Here is a 17,219-nt window from a genome sequence, read left to right as displayed (position 1 = left end):
GAGTAACCTACGACACTAACCCGATCACGCAACCCTAATTCTAGTTCTCATCGCCGACTGTGTCTCCTTCCATTGTGGAACATTTCTAGTCACCGGGACGCCGCCGTGACCATTCGACGGTGACCGCCTCTCCCCCCGGATCCCACTTGAGTGAACCAACAGCCCCGTGGAAGAGAGCCACGACGTCAGTGCATAAAGGTGTCGCGGAACCCTCTTATCCTCAACCATCCCCGGTAATCTCTCCGTCCTCAAGTCGTTTACGTCAACTTAAATCTGAAATCGCCGTTCGATTTGTGACACAGACCCTTCCTCGCAAGCCCATTTTCGGTCACCGCAATTCCCTTGACGGTGATTGTATTACATTTCGTCCATGGATCCATCAATTTGCGATGAAGCATCGTATGACACTGCATATGATGTGGGTGGTCATTCTAATTTCACCGACCTTAATGTTCCGTCTCTGAGTGAAGATGAGACACCACATGTGGACAAAGTAATTTGTGTGTTAGTAGCGTATGTGGTTATGCCTATCTGCAACTTGTTTTTTATGTGTTTATTGTTGAGATATTAGTAGTGATACACTTTGTTGTAAGGGTTGTGATTTCGTTTGTTTAATTAAAATTGGTGTGGATATTCTTTCGTTCAATTATGCTAGAACAATCATAAAATGATGCTACTTTTACTACTTGTGATGTGTTTTATTATTCTTTTGTTCCCCATGTTGAGATGATGGTTGCAGCTTTGAGTAATTTTTTTTTCTATTTTTTTTATGCTTATGATCATGGATATTGATGTTTTCTATCAATTTAGTTTTGGTTGTTTAATATAGGTATTGTCAAAAGATAAGTGGTTGTTGGAAGTGTTTTTATGAGTGTCGAACGGTCGATGTTTATCTTCTTTGTTGATATGTGCTCGGTTATCGATTATAGGAGAAAGAATCTGTAGACGAAATTCAAATAGAGGATGATGCTACCCCAAGTCAGTAATGAGGTGTGAAACATATCTTATTCTTGTCGCAAAATAATCGAGATATTTGAAATTAATTACTTTAGTATTTTTTGTATTGAATGGTACCTTTTCTGAATGGCCTTGCAGTTGCTGGAGAAGACATGACGGAATTTGATGCGAGTCCTAGAAGACACATCCAGGATTACATGAAAATACATCCGGAAAGATATGACGGAATTTGACGCGAGTCCTGGAAGACACATCTGAGATTACATGAAAACACAAGAGACACATTCGTGTAAGACACCTCTAGAAGAAGGCACATCCATATATAGATGGCTCCTAAAAAGTCACTGCTAAAAGATACCTCCAGTACAAGACACATCCATCTATGGACACCTCCAGATAGTTACAGCAGAAGACACATCTCCCAGAAAATACTTCCAGTGGAAGACACATCCATCTATAGACACCTCCAAAAAATTCACTGCTAAAAGACACTTCCAGTAGAAGACACATTCATCTATAGACACCTCCATAAAGTCGTAGCAGAAGACACCTTTCCCAGAAGACACTTCCTGCAGAGGACACATCCATATGTAGACACATCCGAAGAACTCACAGCAGTAAGTCACTTTCCTCAAAAGACACATCCTAAGTTAAACAACGGATCAAACGAGACATAGGTAAAAGACACTTCTCCCAGAAGACACATATGAGAAAAGACACCTGCCAACAATACACGACTAAGATATACACATAATGGAGAAGTTACATGTATATGAAGACACTTCCACCAGCGAAGAATACATAACTAACAATGCATGGCTAAAAAAAGTAGAGACATCCAGAGACAACATCTAGGAACCTCGATAGGTTTATTCACTGGCAAAAAAAATACTTCAAAACGCCGAAGTTGTTTAGCATGTGCACAAAATTATCCGAAACCAATGTGCAAAAGATAGAATTCATATCTACAGGACATGCATTATTGTTCAATTTACCAAGTACATCAAAGTTAAAAGTGTAACTACCCATAAACAGCATAGGAATCCAAAAGAACTAGTCACATTGTGTAAGACAAGTAAAATATCTAATCCCAACAAAATATAGCATAGGATGTGAGGATATTGCCGCTCAAGGTAAACACAGATGTAACATGGAGCCTTTTTCTTCCAATGTTTATCTCCTTCTGGTTGTCCTTTTCTTCGGCTTTCCTCCAACTCGCCGTAGAATGCTCTTTGTATCAGGTGCTGTGAATGGTGTCCTAAACACAGGAGGTCGAGCACGGCTGTCAAGGGCATGCAAGGCATCTCCACTATATGTATTTTTGTGACATAGAATGATGTCCAGCATTATTTTCAATCTGTATAACTTCATGATATCCTGCATGTAGAAATCAATGTTAAAGAACCGCTTGTATGTATAGACATTGGCCTGTATTCAAAAAATATTTTAACTAGGTATGTAAATTTAGAACGGATAGCAAAAAACCGTGTAACACTAAAAACACTGAAAACACCCACACAAATCCAGATTGGGATAATCGAATTTGTAAGACAAACCGTGTAACACCTAGATGTATAGTAACATATTCAAACTGAGTACGCAAAAAAAAAAACTCCAAGACACATTTCATAAAAGTTGAACGTGATCACATTACACACCAACCATAGCATCAATATGCAACATTGCACCTGTCGCTTGGTGAACCATGAAACAACCAACTATTTACAAAAAATTTATATAAATCTCATCAGGACATTTTTTTGAACAAAAATGAGGACAACAATTATTTAAATGGCAACGTATCGAATCTGAGCATGGAAAAAAAACTTTTATCCACATTTCAACAAGCCTAATTATGCTCAAGACATACACTTTTATTCAGTTGAACAAAAAAAAAGAAAAAAAAAAAGAAGACTGAAATTAAATAATAATTCTGATTTTTTTCATGATTCTTGTTTTTCCTCTTGCTCCAAAATTAAGGGTATAGCTTGTTTCAGCATTGAAAATGTCACCACCTATTAAAAAAGAAAAGCAAAAAAACTAAAAGCTGGTAGGAAGTGGCTGCTGCAAGCAGTTCAATCAAACTTTAATGTTTGGTTTTCATAGAAAATAATAGTCAGCAGAGTAGGAAAGCTTTATGAGAAGATTGATATGCCATTGGCTCATTATCAGCAAGAATCAGTACAAACATTCTAAAATGGGAATATAGGGCAGAATAAAAAAATAGTTATTGATGGATCAAAAGAATGGGATGATTAGAAGACTCATCAATTAAAGACACATCAAAACAAGTTTTAAACAAAAGACGCATCCAAAAGAAGACACATCAATGTCCATGTGATAAGACGAGTAACACATAGAGGTTCTTGAAAACGAGGTAACTCACCATAACTAGCATGATCAAAGAATGCAAGTAAATTACTAAAGGAAAGTTAACCTTTAAGAAATCCAGCAATGCAGAGAGAAACAGAAATAGCAAAGTGAAAGACATATCCATTACACAGCTCCATTAGTAGACATACGAGAGAAAAAAGACACATACATATAAGACACTACCAGAAAAGACACCTCAATTAGAAAACATATTCATAGTTAGACACATCTTGGAAAGACACTTCCAAAAAGACACATCCAAAATGGCACAACATTTGCTCCGTAGACTATCTTAACCCCATTTTTATCCCACATTTGCAGATTCTCTAAACAAAAACAATTAATAATGGATACAAAAGCTTTGCAGCAAAGCACAATGAACTGAGATTAGTTCATATAATTTAACTTCTAACATTACAAAAAATAACATCCACAAATTCAAAATGCATCTTATATTAATACCTAATCCAAGTATATGAACCCTCAACAGATCAGCCACATCTAGGTACATAAACCATGAAATACTACTACTAACCTGTTAGATCAGTGGCGCCAATGAAGGAGGAAGCGTCTGAGCGACGCGTCTTGGAGCCGTTGCTAGTTGCGGCGTTGACTAGGGCTGGTCAGATACAAGAGATGAAGTGGGATGGTGGTGCTTCAACAGGACAGGGAGATTTTCAACGAGGCGTGCGTGGAGGCAGAGCAAGCAGACGTACTGTCGGCTGGTCCAGCGGAGAAGAGACGCATCTGTCGGCCGGGTGTCACTTTTGCGGATGAGAGACCGTGCTTGTTAGTGGTGGCAACTGGTTTCTCGGCGGCGTTGATTCGGTTGACGAATGCGACCGGCGAAGACAGCAATCCGGCGTGCTATGCGGCACTGCAAGTGGAGATGGGGAGTGGGGGTGTGTCTCCACTGTAAGAAGAAGTGAAAAAGGGTTACAGTAGAATTAACTAGGTTAATTTAGGATGTGTTTTTGTAAACAAGTGGACTTTGTCTAACAGCCCAATAAGCTTTTGGCAGATATAGGGTACCAAGAATTGTATCCACCAACTATTACCAACATTAAAACTAATTAAATATAATTTATTATATCAATTAAAAATTTAATAAAGAATCAAATTTTGAATAATCCTATTCAAAATTTTACCCTAATTCTGTTTTGCTTCCACCCACCCATTGCTCTTTCTGCGATGTGCCTCCTTCTTCTCCTTCCCTCCTTGGCGCCGGCGTTGCCTCTTTCTCCCTCGCCTCCCCGGTCTCCATCGCACCGAACCCCTGCCCTCGCGTCACTCTCCTCAACCGTGCCTCAGTGGCGTGTCTTCCCTCAAAGAATAAAAACATAACAAAAGAAGCACAAATTAGATATCAGAAAAATTTGCATTGTCGTAAGGGACGTATTCAAGGAGAGAAATTGTGACTGTAAACAAGAACGAATGAAGCCACTTATAAAGGTGACTAAACCTTAATTTGAGCCAAATCTGAAGAAGTTTGGACCCGAATCGAATTTTTTTGAGTTCGTCACTTCGTTGAGGATATAAATGGCATTTTCTCAAACAGGGAAGTTGAACTGCTGAGGTACGTTCTGAAAACCGATTCGATCTGCAAGGAAAACCGGTCTAGGAACTGGTGTTGAATCAGAAAATGAGAAAACCAATTCAGAATTGGCAACTCGGATTGACCGAAAACAGGCCGGTTTTCCAATGAGAGAAAATGACGTTGTTTTGGATCTGGAAAAAAGACACTTACGAATAAACCCTAATTCTTAAATGAAATCCCTTCTCACTCTCCTAGCAGTGCGAAGTTCTCCAGCCTCTTTTCCTTTCGGTTGCCGTTGTAGCCTCCTTACCGCGGTGACATCCAGTCGCTTCATTTCCGTTAGGTCCTCTACTCCTCTTTGATTCCTTGCTGTGTTGTTGGTTTTTCTTATTTGTGCTGATTTGTTCGGTTTTTGTGATTTTTTCTTACTTTTTATTTTTATCTTTTTGGTGATCGATTCTGCATCTGGTTTTGTTTTATAATTCTTAATTTTATGCCTTTTGCTATTTTAGCATGCATGATTATGTGTGTTTCCCTTGTTTATGTCATGATGATTAGTGATTTTAATAATTGTTCTTAAAATATTTGTATCCCCCTGTTGTAGTTTTAATTGAATGAAGCACTTCAGAATGTAACAATCGATGTGGCATGAGCTGAAACAGTGTTCTCCAATTGAATTTCTTATTTTTTTTTGCAGGTTTTTGGGTTGTAGTGATGGTGGAGGAAAGTGGGAGGAGGAAGAGGCCAAACATTCTGGTGACGGGTACCCCAGGGACGGGGAAGACTACGACATGTACTGCTCTAGCTGAAGCCATACAGCTTCGCCACATCAATGTTGGGGATTTAGTCAGAGACAAGAACTTACATGATGGCTAGGACTATGAGCTTGGTTGTTTTGTCCTTAATGAAGACTTGGTAACTTATTACCCCCTTTTCTCTTTTGGTACTTAAAAAAAATTATTCAAATATTAAGCTGCATGAAGATTAATAATCAAATTGTAAATAAAGTTATGATCTATGCATATATATATGCTCTCTTATATGGGTTTTGATGAAGTTCTTAATTATAAATTCATTTTGTGTTGTGGATGTTCTTAGATAGTAACTCTTCCCGTGTTTATATAGCCGGTCCCAAATTTGGAAAAACAAGGAGGGTTGTATTTGACTTGCGACATTACATAAAGCTTTGTTGCATCCCTATGCATGGTCAAGATGCAAAGATGTCTTTGAATCCATGTAGGGTTATATTAGACATATGACAACTAATGTAAAATTATGTGTCATTCCAATACATGGACATGATGCAATGACATCTTGGATCCATTTAGCAAACCCCACCCAGTGAGAAAAGGTTTTAAGTGTTGTATTAAAATGATATGCATAGGTAGTTGATCAGCTGATTTCATGTAGACTATTAACTTAATGACAATGATGGTGGTCAGATGGTCAGTATCCAAGTTAAGGTGATATTATAGATAGGTTGTTCATGGAATTGGGGAAACACCCCTTCATTGATAGGAAAGATGCTTGCTGCGTAATGTTGTAATATTAATATTTGTGGATTATTTTCTAATGTCTGTTTGAATTTACTCATTGCAATATTTGGTTTTACGGTGATATAAAGAACAGTTTATACACTTCTTTATAGGATACAAGTCATTTTGCTTTTTCAAAGTTGATTTCATTTCAGGTCCGACAATGTACATATAGTGCCAGGAGATATATTTCCATACTATATATTCTTTTTGCACTAATCTTTTTTATTCCTTTCTCCTCCTTTCATTCCATTTGGTAGAAATTCTTTAGAATGTTCCTATAGATTTGGTATTAAGCATTGGAATATACGTGTTGTCCTATTTGGTACTTGAGATCTTTGGTAGTTTCGAGTTATATGAACCATTTTTTCATGTTATCCCCAATGCTAATGCATTTCTCATCATATTGTGTTTCCTTGCTTGGTGTTTAAGGTCTGTGATGAGCTTGAGGATCAAATGGAAGAAGGGGAAAATATAGTGGATTATCATGGGTGTGATTTCTTCCCTGAGTGATGGTTTGATTGCGTTGTTGTACTTCAAACTGATAACACCGTGCTGTATGACCGCTTGAGTAGGAGGTAGGGAAGCATTTATTGAATATTGATATTTGTTATTTTTGCTAGGGTGTTTCATCAAATTCACTTCCTTCATCTTTGTGACAGAGGTTACAATGAATCAAAGCTTTCTAACAACATAGAATGTGAAATCTTTCAAGTTCTACTTGAGGAAGCTAAAGAAAGTTACCCATAGGATAGAGTGATTGCTATGAAGAGTGACACCATTGAAGATATTAATAGAAATATTTCAACTTTGATGGATTGGGTAAGAAATTGGCATCCTACATCCTAGATTCCTAGTCATATAAAAAAGGGGAGAAAATAGAAAAGAAAAGATATTAATTTGTAGAAACTTTCATGTAACAGTGTGATAAAAAAAGAAATATGTAATATGGATATTTATGTTGAACTTCTTCATGGATATGCAGTGTTGCTGATTCGTCTTACTCGTTTCAAGTGTTATGAGTTACTCCTTTTGGAAGAAAATACAAAAAAAATACAATTTAATCTCCGAAAAATAGCAGATTACAACGCTTGTTTCGTTGAGAAATTTATGAGTAAGAACTTGCGTGGTAAATGATAGTAGTTATAGCCACGTACCATTTTTGTATTGAATAGTTGCGTTGGTTTTCCATGGTTAAAGAAAGGCAAAAATTTTTACATTCATCTGTTATTTACTTATTTAAATTAGATATCAATTTGATTCAATAAAAATTTAAAAGGCCGACTTAATTTTCGTGATATTTGGTTAACCAATTTAAATAGGAAAATTATAGGGTACCAACATATTATCTGCTAACTTATTGCCAACAATGATTAGTTATTATATTTTAAACACATATATAAAGAGACACATCCAAAAAATATATCTATAAAGACACTTCTATTAAACACAGCTATAAAAAATATATTTTTATTAGACACATCCACAAAGACACCTCCATTAAACATAATTATAAATAAGAGTTGGCAGATATTGGCAGAAATGGTGTTGGTAACGTAGCGGGATTGATATTTAAATATCATTGGCAGAAATCACACCCATGATAATCCATATAATTCACCCTTCTTCTATTTGATCCTCAAGCTCATCACAGACCTTAAACACCAAGCAAGGAAACACAATATGATGAGAAATGCATTAGCATTGGGGATAATATGAAAAATGGTTCATATAACTCGAAACTACCAAAGATCTCAAGTACCAAATAGGACAACATGTATATTCCAATGCTTAATACCAAATCTATAGGAACATTCTAAAGAATTGCTACCAAATGGAATGAAAGGAGGAGAAAGGAATAAAAAGGATTAGCGCAAAAAGAATATATAGTATGGAAATATATCTCCTGGCACTATATGTACATTGTCGGACCTGAAATGAAATCAACTTTGAAAAAACAAAATGACTTGTGTCCTATAAAGAAGTGTATAAAGTGTTCTTTATATCCCCGTAAAACCAAATATTGCAATGAGTAAATTCAAACAGACATTAGAAAATAATCCACAAATATTAATATTACAACATTACGCAGCAAGCATCTTTCCTATCAATGAAGGGGTGTTTCCCCAATTCCATGAACAACCTATCTATAATATTACCTTAACTTGGATACTGACCATCTGACCACCATCATTGTCATTAAGTTAATAGTCTACATGAAATCAGCTGATCAACTACCTATGCACATCATTTTAACACAACACTTAAAACCTTTTCTCACTGGGTGGGGTTTGCTAAATGGTTCCAAGACGTCATTGCATCATGTCCATGTATTGGAATGACACATAATTTTACATTAGTTGTCACATGTCTAATATAACCCTACATGGATTCAAAGACATCTTTGCATCTTGACCATGCATAGGGATGCAACAAAGCTTTATGTAATGTCGCAAGTCAAATACAACCCTCATTGTTTTTCCAAATTTGGGACCGGCTATATAAACACGGGAAGAGTTACTATCTAAGAACATCCACAACACAAAATGAATTTATAATTAAGAACTTCATCAAAACCCATATAAGAGAACATATATATATGCATAGATCATAACTTTACTTACAATTTGATTATTAATATTCATGCATCTTAATATTTGAATGATTTTTTTTTAAGTACCAAAAGAGAAAAGGGGGTAATAAGTTACCAAGTCTTCATTAAGGACAAAACAATCAAGCTCATCATCCCAGCCATCATGTAAGTTCTCGTCTCTGACTAAATCCCCAACATTCATGTGGCGAAGTTTTGTGGCTTCAGCTAGAGCAGTACATGTCGTAGTCTTCCCCGTCCCTGGGGTACCTGTCACCAGAATGTTTGGCCTCTTCCTCCTCCCACTTTCCTCCACCATCACTACAACCCAAAAACCTGCAAAAAAAAAAGAAATTCAACTGGAAAACACTGTTTCAGCTCATGCCACATCGATTGTTACATTCTAAAGTGCTTCATTCAATTAAAACTACAACAGGGGGATACAAATATTTTAAGAACTAATATTAAATCACTAATCATCATGACATAAACAAGGAAAACACACATAATCGTGCATGCTAAAATAGCAAAAGGCAAAAAATTAAGAGTTATAAAAGAAAACCAGATGCAGAATCGATCACCAAAAAAATAAAAATAAAAAGTAAGAAAAAATCACAAAAACCGAACAAATCAGCACAAATAAGAAAAACCAACAACACAGCAAGAAATCAAAGAGGAGTAGAGGACCTAACGGAAATGAAGCGACTGGATGTCACCGCGGTAAGGAGGCTATGACGGCGACCGGAAGGAAAAGAGGCTGGAGAACTTCGCACTGCTAGGAGAGTGAGAATGGATTTCATTTAAGAATTAGGGTTTATCCGTAAGTGTCTTTTTTCCAGATCCAAAACAACGTCGTTTTCTCTCACTGGAAAACCGGCCTGTTTTCGGTCAATCCGAGTTGCCAATTCTGAATTGGTTTTCTCATTTTCTGATTCAACACCAGTTTCTAGACCGGTTTTCCTTGCAGATCGAACCGGTTTTCAGAACGTACCTCAGCAGTTCAGCTTCCCTGTTTGAGAAAATGCCATTTATATCCTCAACGAAGTGACGAACTCAAAAAAATCCGATTCGGGTCCAAACTTCTTCAGATTTGGCTCAAATTAAGGTTTAGTCACCTTTATAAGTGGCTTCATTCGTTCCTATTTACAGTCACAATTTCTCTCCTTGAATACGTCCCTTACGACAATGCAAATTTTTCTGATATTTGATTTGTGCTTCTTTTGTTATGTTTTTATTATTCTAAACAAATGAAATTGCTCTGCAAGTTTGGTTATGATTTTATACTCTGATCTTTGAGGGAGGACGCGCCACTGAGGCACGGTTGAGGAGAGTGACGCGAGGGCAGGGGTTCGGTGCGATGGAGACCGGGGAGGCGAGGGAGAAAGAGGCAACGCCGGCGCCAAGGAGGGAAGGAGAAGAAGGAGGCACAGCGCAGAAAGAGCAATGGGTGGGTGGAAGCAAAATAGAATTAGGGTAAAATTTTGAATGGGATTATTCAAAATTTGATTTTTTATTAAATTTTTAATTGATATAATAAATTATATTTAATTAGTTTTAATGTTGGTAATAGTTGGCGGATACAATTCTTGGTACCCTATATCTGCCAAAAGCTTATTGGGCTGCTAGACAAAGTCCACTTGTTTAAAAAAACACATCCTAAATTAACCTAGTTAATTCTGCTGTAACCCTTTTTCACTTCTTATCTGCCAACTTATTGCCAACAATGATTAGTTATTATATTTTAAACACATATATAAAGAGACATATCCAAAAAATATATCTATAAAGACACTTCTATTAAACACAGCTATAAAAAATATATTTTTATTTGGTACCCTATACTTTTCCTATTTAAATTGGTTAACCAAATATCACAAAAATTAAATCGGCCTTTTAAATTTTTATTGAATCAAATTGATATCTAATTTAAATAAGTAAATAACAGATGAATGTAAAAATTTTTGCCTTTTTTTAACCATGGAAAACCAACGCAACTATTCAATACAAAAATGGTACGTGACTATAACTACTATCATTTACCACGCAAGTTCTTACTCATAAATTTCTCAATGAAACAAGCGTTCTAATCTGCTATTTTTCGGAGATTAAATTGTATTTTTTTGTATTTTCTTCCGAAAGGACCAACTCATAACACTTGACACGAGTAAGACGAATCAGCAACACTGCATATCCATGTAGAAGTTCAACATAAATATCCATAATACATATTTCTTTTTTATCACACTGTTACATGAAAGTTTCTACAAATTAATATCTTTTCTTTTCCATTTTCGCCCCTTTTTTATATGACTAGGAATCTAGGATGTAAGATGCCAATTCCTTACCCAATCCGTCAAAGTTGAAACATTTCTATTAATATCTTCAATGGTGTCACTCTTCATAGCAATCACTCTGTCCTCTGGGTAACTTTCTTTAGCTTCCTCAAGTAGAACTTGAAAGATTTCACATTCTATGTTGTTAGAAAGCTTTGATTCATTGTAACCTCTGTCACAAAGATGAAAGAAGTGAATTTGATGAAACACCCTAGCAAAAATAGCAAATATCAACATTCAATAAATGCTTCCCTACCTCCTACTCAAGCGGTCATACAGCACGGTGTTATCAGTTTGAAGTACAACAACACAATCAAACCATCGCTCAGGGAAGAAATCACACCCATGATAATCCACTATATTTCCCCCTTCTTCCATTTGATCCTCAAGCTCATCACAGACCTTAAACACCAAGCAAGGAAACACAATATGATGAGAAATGCATTAGCATTGGGGATAACATGAATAAATGGTTCATATAACTCGAAACTACCTAAGATCTCAAGTACCAAATAGGACAACACGTATATTCCAATGCTTAATACCAAATCTATAGGAACATTCTAAAGAATTGGTACCAAATGGAATGAAAGGAGGAGAAAGGAATAAAAAGGATTAGTGCAAAAAGAATATATAGTATAGAAATATATCTCCTGACACTATATGTACATTGTCGGACCTGAAATGAAATCAACTTTGAAAAAGCAAAATGACTTGTGTCCTATAAAGAAGTGTATAAACTGTTCTTTATATCCCGTAAAACCAAATATTGCAATGAGTAAATTCAAACAGACATTAGAAAATAATCCACAAATATTAATATTACAACATTACGCAGCAAGCATCTTTCCTATCAATGAAGGGGTGTTTCCCCAATTCCATGAACAACCTATCTATAATATCACCTTAACTTGGATACTGACCATCTAACCACCATCATTGTCATTAAGTTAATAGTCTACATGAAATCAGCTGATCAACTACCTATGCACATCATTTTAACACAACACTTAAAACCTTTTCTCACTGGGTGGGGTTTGCTAAATGGATCCAAGACGTCATCGCATCATGTCCATGTATTGGAATGACACATAATTTTACATTAGTTGTCACATGTCTAATATAACCCTACATGGATTCAAAGACATCTTTGCATCTTGACCATGCATAGGGATGCAACAAAGCTTTATGTAATGTCGCAAGTCAAATACAACCCTCCTTGTTTTTCCAAATTTGGGACTGGCTATATAAACACGGGAAGAGTTACTATCTAAGAACATCCACAACACAAATTGAATTTATAATTAAGAACTTCATCAAAACCCATATAAGAGAACATATATATATGCATAGATCATAACTTTACTTACAATTTGATTATTAATCTTCATGCATCTTAATATTTGAATGATTTTTTTTTTAAGTACCAAAAGAGAAAAGGGGGTAATAAGTTACCAAGTCTTCATTAAGGACAAAACAATCAAGCTCATCATCCCAGCCATCATGTAAGTTCTTGTCTCTGACTAAATCCCCAACATTGATGTGGCGAAGCTGTGTGGCTTCAGCTAGAGCAGTACATGTCGTAGTCTTCCCCGTCCCTGGGGTACCCGTCACCAGAATGTTTGGCCTCTTCCTCCTCCCACTTTCCTCCACCATCACTACAACCCAAAAACCTGCAAAAAAAATAAGAAATTCAATTGGAGAACCCTGTTTCAGCTCATGCCACATCGATTGTTACATTCTGAAGTGCTTCATTCAATTAAAACTACAACAGGGGGATACAAATATTTTAAGAACTAATATTAAATCACTAATCATCATGACATAAACAAGGGAAACACACATAATCATGCATGCTAAAATAGCAAAAGGCATAAAATTAAGAATTATAAAACAAAACCAGATGCAGAATCGATCACCAAAAAAATAAAAATAAAAAGTAAGAAAAAAATCACAAAAACCGAACAAATCAGCACAAATAAGAAAAACCAACAACACAGCAAGGAATCAAAGAGGAGTAGAGGACCTAACGGAAATGAAGCAACTGGATGTCACTGCGGTAAGGAGGCTACGACGGCGACCGGAAGGAAAAGAGGCTGGAGAACTTCGCACTGCTAGGAGAGTGAGAAGGGATTTCATTTAAGAATTAGGGTTTATCCGTAAGTGTCTTTTTTCCAGATCCAAAACAACGTCGTTTTCTCTCACTGGAAAACCGGCCTATTTTCGGTCAATCCGAGTTGCCGGTTCTGAATTGGTTCTCATTTTCTGATTCAACACCAGTTCCTAGACCGGTTTTGCTTGCAGATCGAACCGGTTTTCAGAACGTACCTCAGCAGTTCAGCTTCCCTGTTTGAGAAAATGCCATTTATATCCTCAACAAAGTGACGAACTCAAAAAAATCCGATTCGGGTCCAAACTTCTTCAGAATTGGCTCAAATTAAGGTTTAGTCACCTTTATAAGTGGCTTCATTCATTCCTATTTACAGTCATAATTTCTCTCCTTGAATACTAATTCAAATTTTTCTGATATCTGATTTATGCTTCTTTTGTTATGTTTTTATTCTTCTAAACAAATGAAATTGCTCTGCAAGTTTGGTTATGATTTTATACTCTGATCTTTGATCTTTTATACTATATATGTTCAACTATTTTGGGATGAACTTTTGCCTTTTATTGGGGTTTATCGTTAAAATGTGCATAGGAAGTGATATAGAGATGGAAGTGATGATCGTTTCTCCAGATGATCGAAGCTGAAAATATTGTGCGATTTTGTCTCTTTCGAGAAACCAAGCCAATTAGTTCTGATCTATCTCTTCCCATAATAACATTAACAATTAGTTCATATCTAATGATGTTTTAATTTTTGAATATATATCTAAGATTTTGTTTTGCATCGGCCATTTCACAATGGTGGATAACCCGTATATAAAAAATTAGTTTAGATCTTCTAAAATAAAAAAATAAATTTCTAAAATGATAAATTCATGAATTAATCACCGTTGAATAACAATAAGAATAACTATCCGTAAACTCTGTCTAAGGAGTAGTTTTAAAGACTGGGCATTTACTAGCCAAAACCAACCAACCAGCCAGTATAAATCAATCACCTAAGTAACTAATAGCAAAACCAATCAACAATGAACAATATTCATAAATCACAATCAGCAAAACCAATTCATAAACTAGTTCAACAACTGAACATAACCACTGTATATTCAACGATTAAATCATATTCATAATTAGCAAAAAATTAACAATAAAATTCACAGCAATAAACCAATCAACAATAAAATTCAACCTTCCAATTCAACCACTGCTGTATTCATTTCTAAACAGCATCATAAACCAATTAACAATAAAATTCACAGCAATAACATCAATAAATCAACCTGAAAAAAAAAACTGGAAAAAAAATTAAATACTCACCTGTTGTTACAGAGGCAGAAGGTGGACGACGAGCAGCAGTTCAGGCAGCAACAACCACGGAAGAGAGGCGAGGGAGGGGCGGAGGTGCGACGAGACGCGAGCACTCACCAGGGAGCTGCAGGAAGAGAGACAAGACGCGAACAGTGGAGCACACCAGGCGTTGGGTGCAGTGATGGTGGACGACGACGACACGCTGCACGGCTGCAAGAAGCACAGCTCGAGCACTCACTGGTGGAGGCGTGGTGAGACGCAAGCTTCCGAGCACACAGCACAGATGGAGGAGAGAGGCGAGACGCGATTCGCGAGCACACGACGCGGAGGATCAGGCGAGAAGCGCGCCGACGGCGGCGAGCGTACGGTGGCGTTGAACCGAGGTGAGCTGAGGTGAGCTCCCAACGCTGTGCCTATGTGTGTAAATCAAGGTTCAGAAAACCGGACCGGTCATCAAACCGTTCTAGTCACTGATTTACTGGTTTACTGGTCTAACCGGTCCAACCGGTGGTTCAACCGGATAAACCGTTTTAGAATAGAATAATAAATAAATTATAAGGTGCTTTATACAGGTAAGCTTATTAGAAATATGCAAAACTCTAAATACATGAGAAAGTACCAGTTGAAAGCTTCCAATTACAATTGTTACCAAATATATATGTCCTTTATGTAAGGTTAAATTTGAATGGAAAAGCATCTTATGTGCAATACATCATAGAGGTCACATTCAATAATTTTATTGACTTGAAGCTCATTAAAAAAACAAATAAAAATTAAAACTCCTTGATTCTTTGGCAACCAAATGATTGAAAAGATAAGTGAACATAGACCAAATGTGCAGGGGTTGAGCACTAACATTTCAGAAATTAGCAACACTCAACATCTAAAACAGAGAGAACAATTGTACAAAAATAGATATTAACAGTTTATAATTTGTGGGAATTAACTTAATATTCTATAGTTTCTTTCTTCTCCTTTTAGTTTCTTTTTTTCAATGGAAACAAGATTTAACAACAAAAATTCAATAATAAAAATTCCATCATTCATTTTAATCAGTTCAAAACAAGATACAACTTAGCTAAATTTAACTAAAAAATTTAATAAATAAATTCAGTTCAATACAACAGAGAAGACTTAATCATTCAGATAAAACCTCATGCTTTAGTATCATTTTAACATAAATTAACAAAGAATTATCAAAGTTTAAGCATAATTTTTTTCAATACAGCATAAAAAAACAATCAAACAGAGTACAGCCCAGCAGTAGCAGCAGAGTTAATCATTCAACAATAGCATTAACCATGTTCTTAACCTAAAGCAGGAGCCAAACACAATGAAAATTAACAGCATGCTCTTAACCACAACACAAGACCATATCTGCCTACAGCATTCAGCCATTTAACACAACACAATTCTGCCTAGTGCCTACAACATTCAGCCATTCAACACAACACAATTTTGCCTACAATCAGATAACCCCAATCATAAACACCATTACCAAATTAAATAAAAAATCAACCAAAAATCACCTTGCAAATCAAAAACTCAATCTCTTGAACTCAATAATTACATCAGTTATCCAACTAAATAATTGCATCACAGTTATCATAAACTGATTTCAAAGCCTAGAAGCAGTAAGCAAAACCAATCAACCAAGCACTGACTGAGTATTCTGTTCTGATTACAACAAAGTCAGCCACAAATTCAAGTTACAGCAACAAATTTAACAAATCCAAGTAAAGTCCCAATTTACAGTAGCATTTAGATTAGCAACAAGGCAAATTTGATTAGCAATTCAGCAACATGCAAAAATACAGGGAGAAGGGAAATCTGAAAAGAGAGAACAGGGAAGCGATGGTGCAGGGACTCACCAACGGTCGACGGCGAGTCGGCGACCACCCTACGGAAGGCGACGAAGCAAGAGACAACCCCACGAGTTGCTTCTGCCGCCGGCGACAAGACAGATGAACCACGAGATGCCAGTGACTGAGACGAGACTCGAGTGAGGCTGGGAGGCAGAATCGAGCAGAGACAACCACGGACGACGAGCAGCAACCAACACGCACAGCTCGAGCACTCACTGGCGGAGGGAGGCGCGAGCAGCCGAGCACAGAGGAGAACGGCGAGATGCGAGCACCCGACGTGGAGGATCCGGCGAGAGGCCCGAGAGCACGAAGACGGAAGTTCTTGAGTGCGATAGACGGCGGCAGCAGTCTCTCACTCCGACAGACGGCGAAAACTATTGGTGGAGGCTAGGGTTTGCTTTCTTTGGTGGAGGCTAGGGTTTGATGAAGGAAGGAGTTGGAGAAGGGGGGAATGGGGGATAACGCGCAACTTTTTCCCTTTCAAGGAAGGAAACGATGTCGTTTTCTGTGAACCGGTCGGGTTCTGGTCCGGTCCGACCTGCAGATAACCGGCCGGTTCAACGGTTCTTGAGCGATTTTTGATTTTACGGTTTTGCACGTTGGATTGGACCG

At 36.9% G+C, this 17,219-nt stretch overlaps 1 protein-coding gene, 1 long non-coding RNA gene, 1 other non-coding gene and 1 pseudogene across 5 annotated transcripts; 2 read left to right on the top strand and 2 right to left on the bottom strand.

The window, feature by feature from the left end:
• Window positions 1–5,092: 5,092 nt before the first annotated feature.
• On the top strand, window positions 5,093–7,269 carry LOC107473652 (adenylate kinase isoenzyme 6 homolog; annotated as a pseudogene).
• Window positions 7,270–7,935: 666 nt separating this feature from the next.
• Window positions 7,936–9,774, bottom strand: LOC107473653 (uncharacterized). The gene is made up of 3 exons (XR_001589070.3): window positions 9,680–9,774; window positions 9,111–9,328; window positions 7,936–8,058 (listed from the first exon to the last, which is right to left on the bottom strand). It is a non-coding gene; the product is annotated as an uncharacterized LOC107473653 (long non-coding RNA).
• A 1,253-nt stretch (window positions 9,775–11,027) lies between these two features.
• LOC107473651 (adenylate kinase isoenzyme 6 homolog) lies at window positions 11,028–17,065 on the bottom strand. Of its 3 annotated transcripts, none has more exons than XM_052257462.1 (5): window positions 16,614–17,064; window positions 14,752–15,233; window positions 12,781–12,998; window positions 11,582–11,727; window positions 11,028–11,497 (listed from the first exon to the last, which is right to left on the bottom strand). In XM_052257462.1, the coding sequence occupies exons 3-5, from the start codon at window positions 12,979–12,981 to the stop codon at window positions 11,311–11,313; spliced, it is 534 nt and encodes a 177-aa protein (XP_052113422.1). In that variant the 5' UTR covers window positions 12,982–12,998; window positions 14,752–15,233; window positions 16,614–17,064; the 3' UTR covers window positions 11,028–11,310. The 3 variants fall into 3 exon arrangements, with proteins under 3 accessions (XP_052113422.1, XP_015948721.1, XP_015948720.1); XM_016093235.3 differs by having other exon boundaries at window positions 14,752–15,155; XM_016093234.3 differs by lacking the exon at window positions 14,752–15,233 and having other exon boundaries at window positions 16,614–17,065.
• LOC127745378 (small nucleolar RNA Z103) lies at window positions 14,041–14,135 on the top strand. Its single transcript, XR_008006575.1, has one exon. It is a non-coding gene; the product is annotated as a small nucleolar RNA Z103 (small nucleolar RNA).
• Window positions 17,066–17,219: the final 154 nt, after the last annotated feature.

The sequence above is a fragment of the Arachis duranensis genome, chromosome 2 (genome assembly GCF_000817695.3).
Source record: "Arachis duranensis cultivar V14167 chromosome 2, aradu.V14167.gnm2.J7QH, whole genome shotgun sequence".
Lineage (NCBI taxonomy): Eukaryota > Viridiplantae > Streptophyta > Magnoliopsida > Fabales > Fabaceae > Arachis > Arachis duranensis.
The sequence above is the reverse complement of the archived record's forward strand: the minus strand, read 5'-3'. Positions and strand labels throughout refer to the sequence as shown.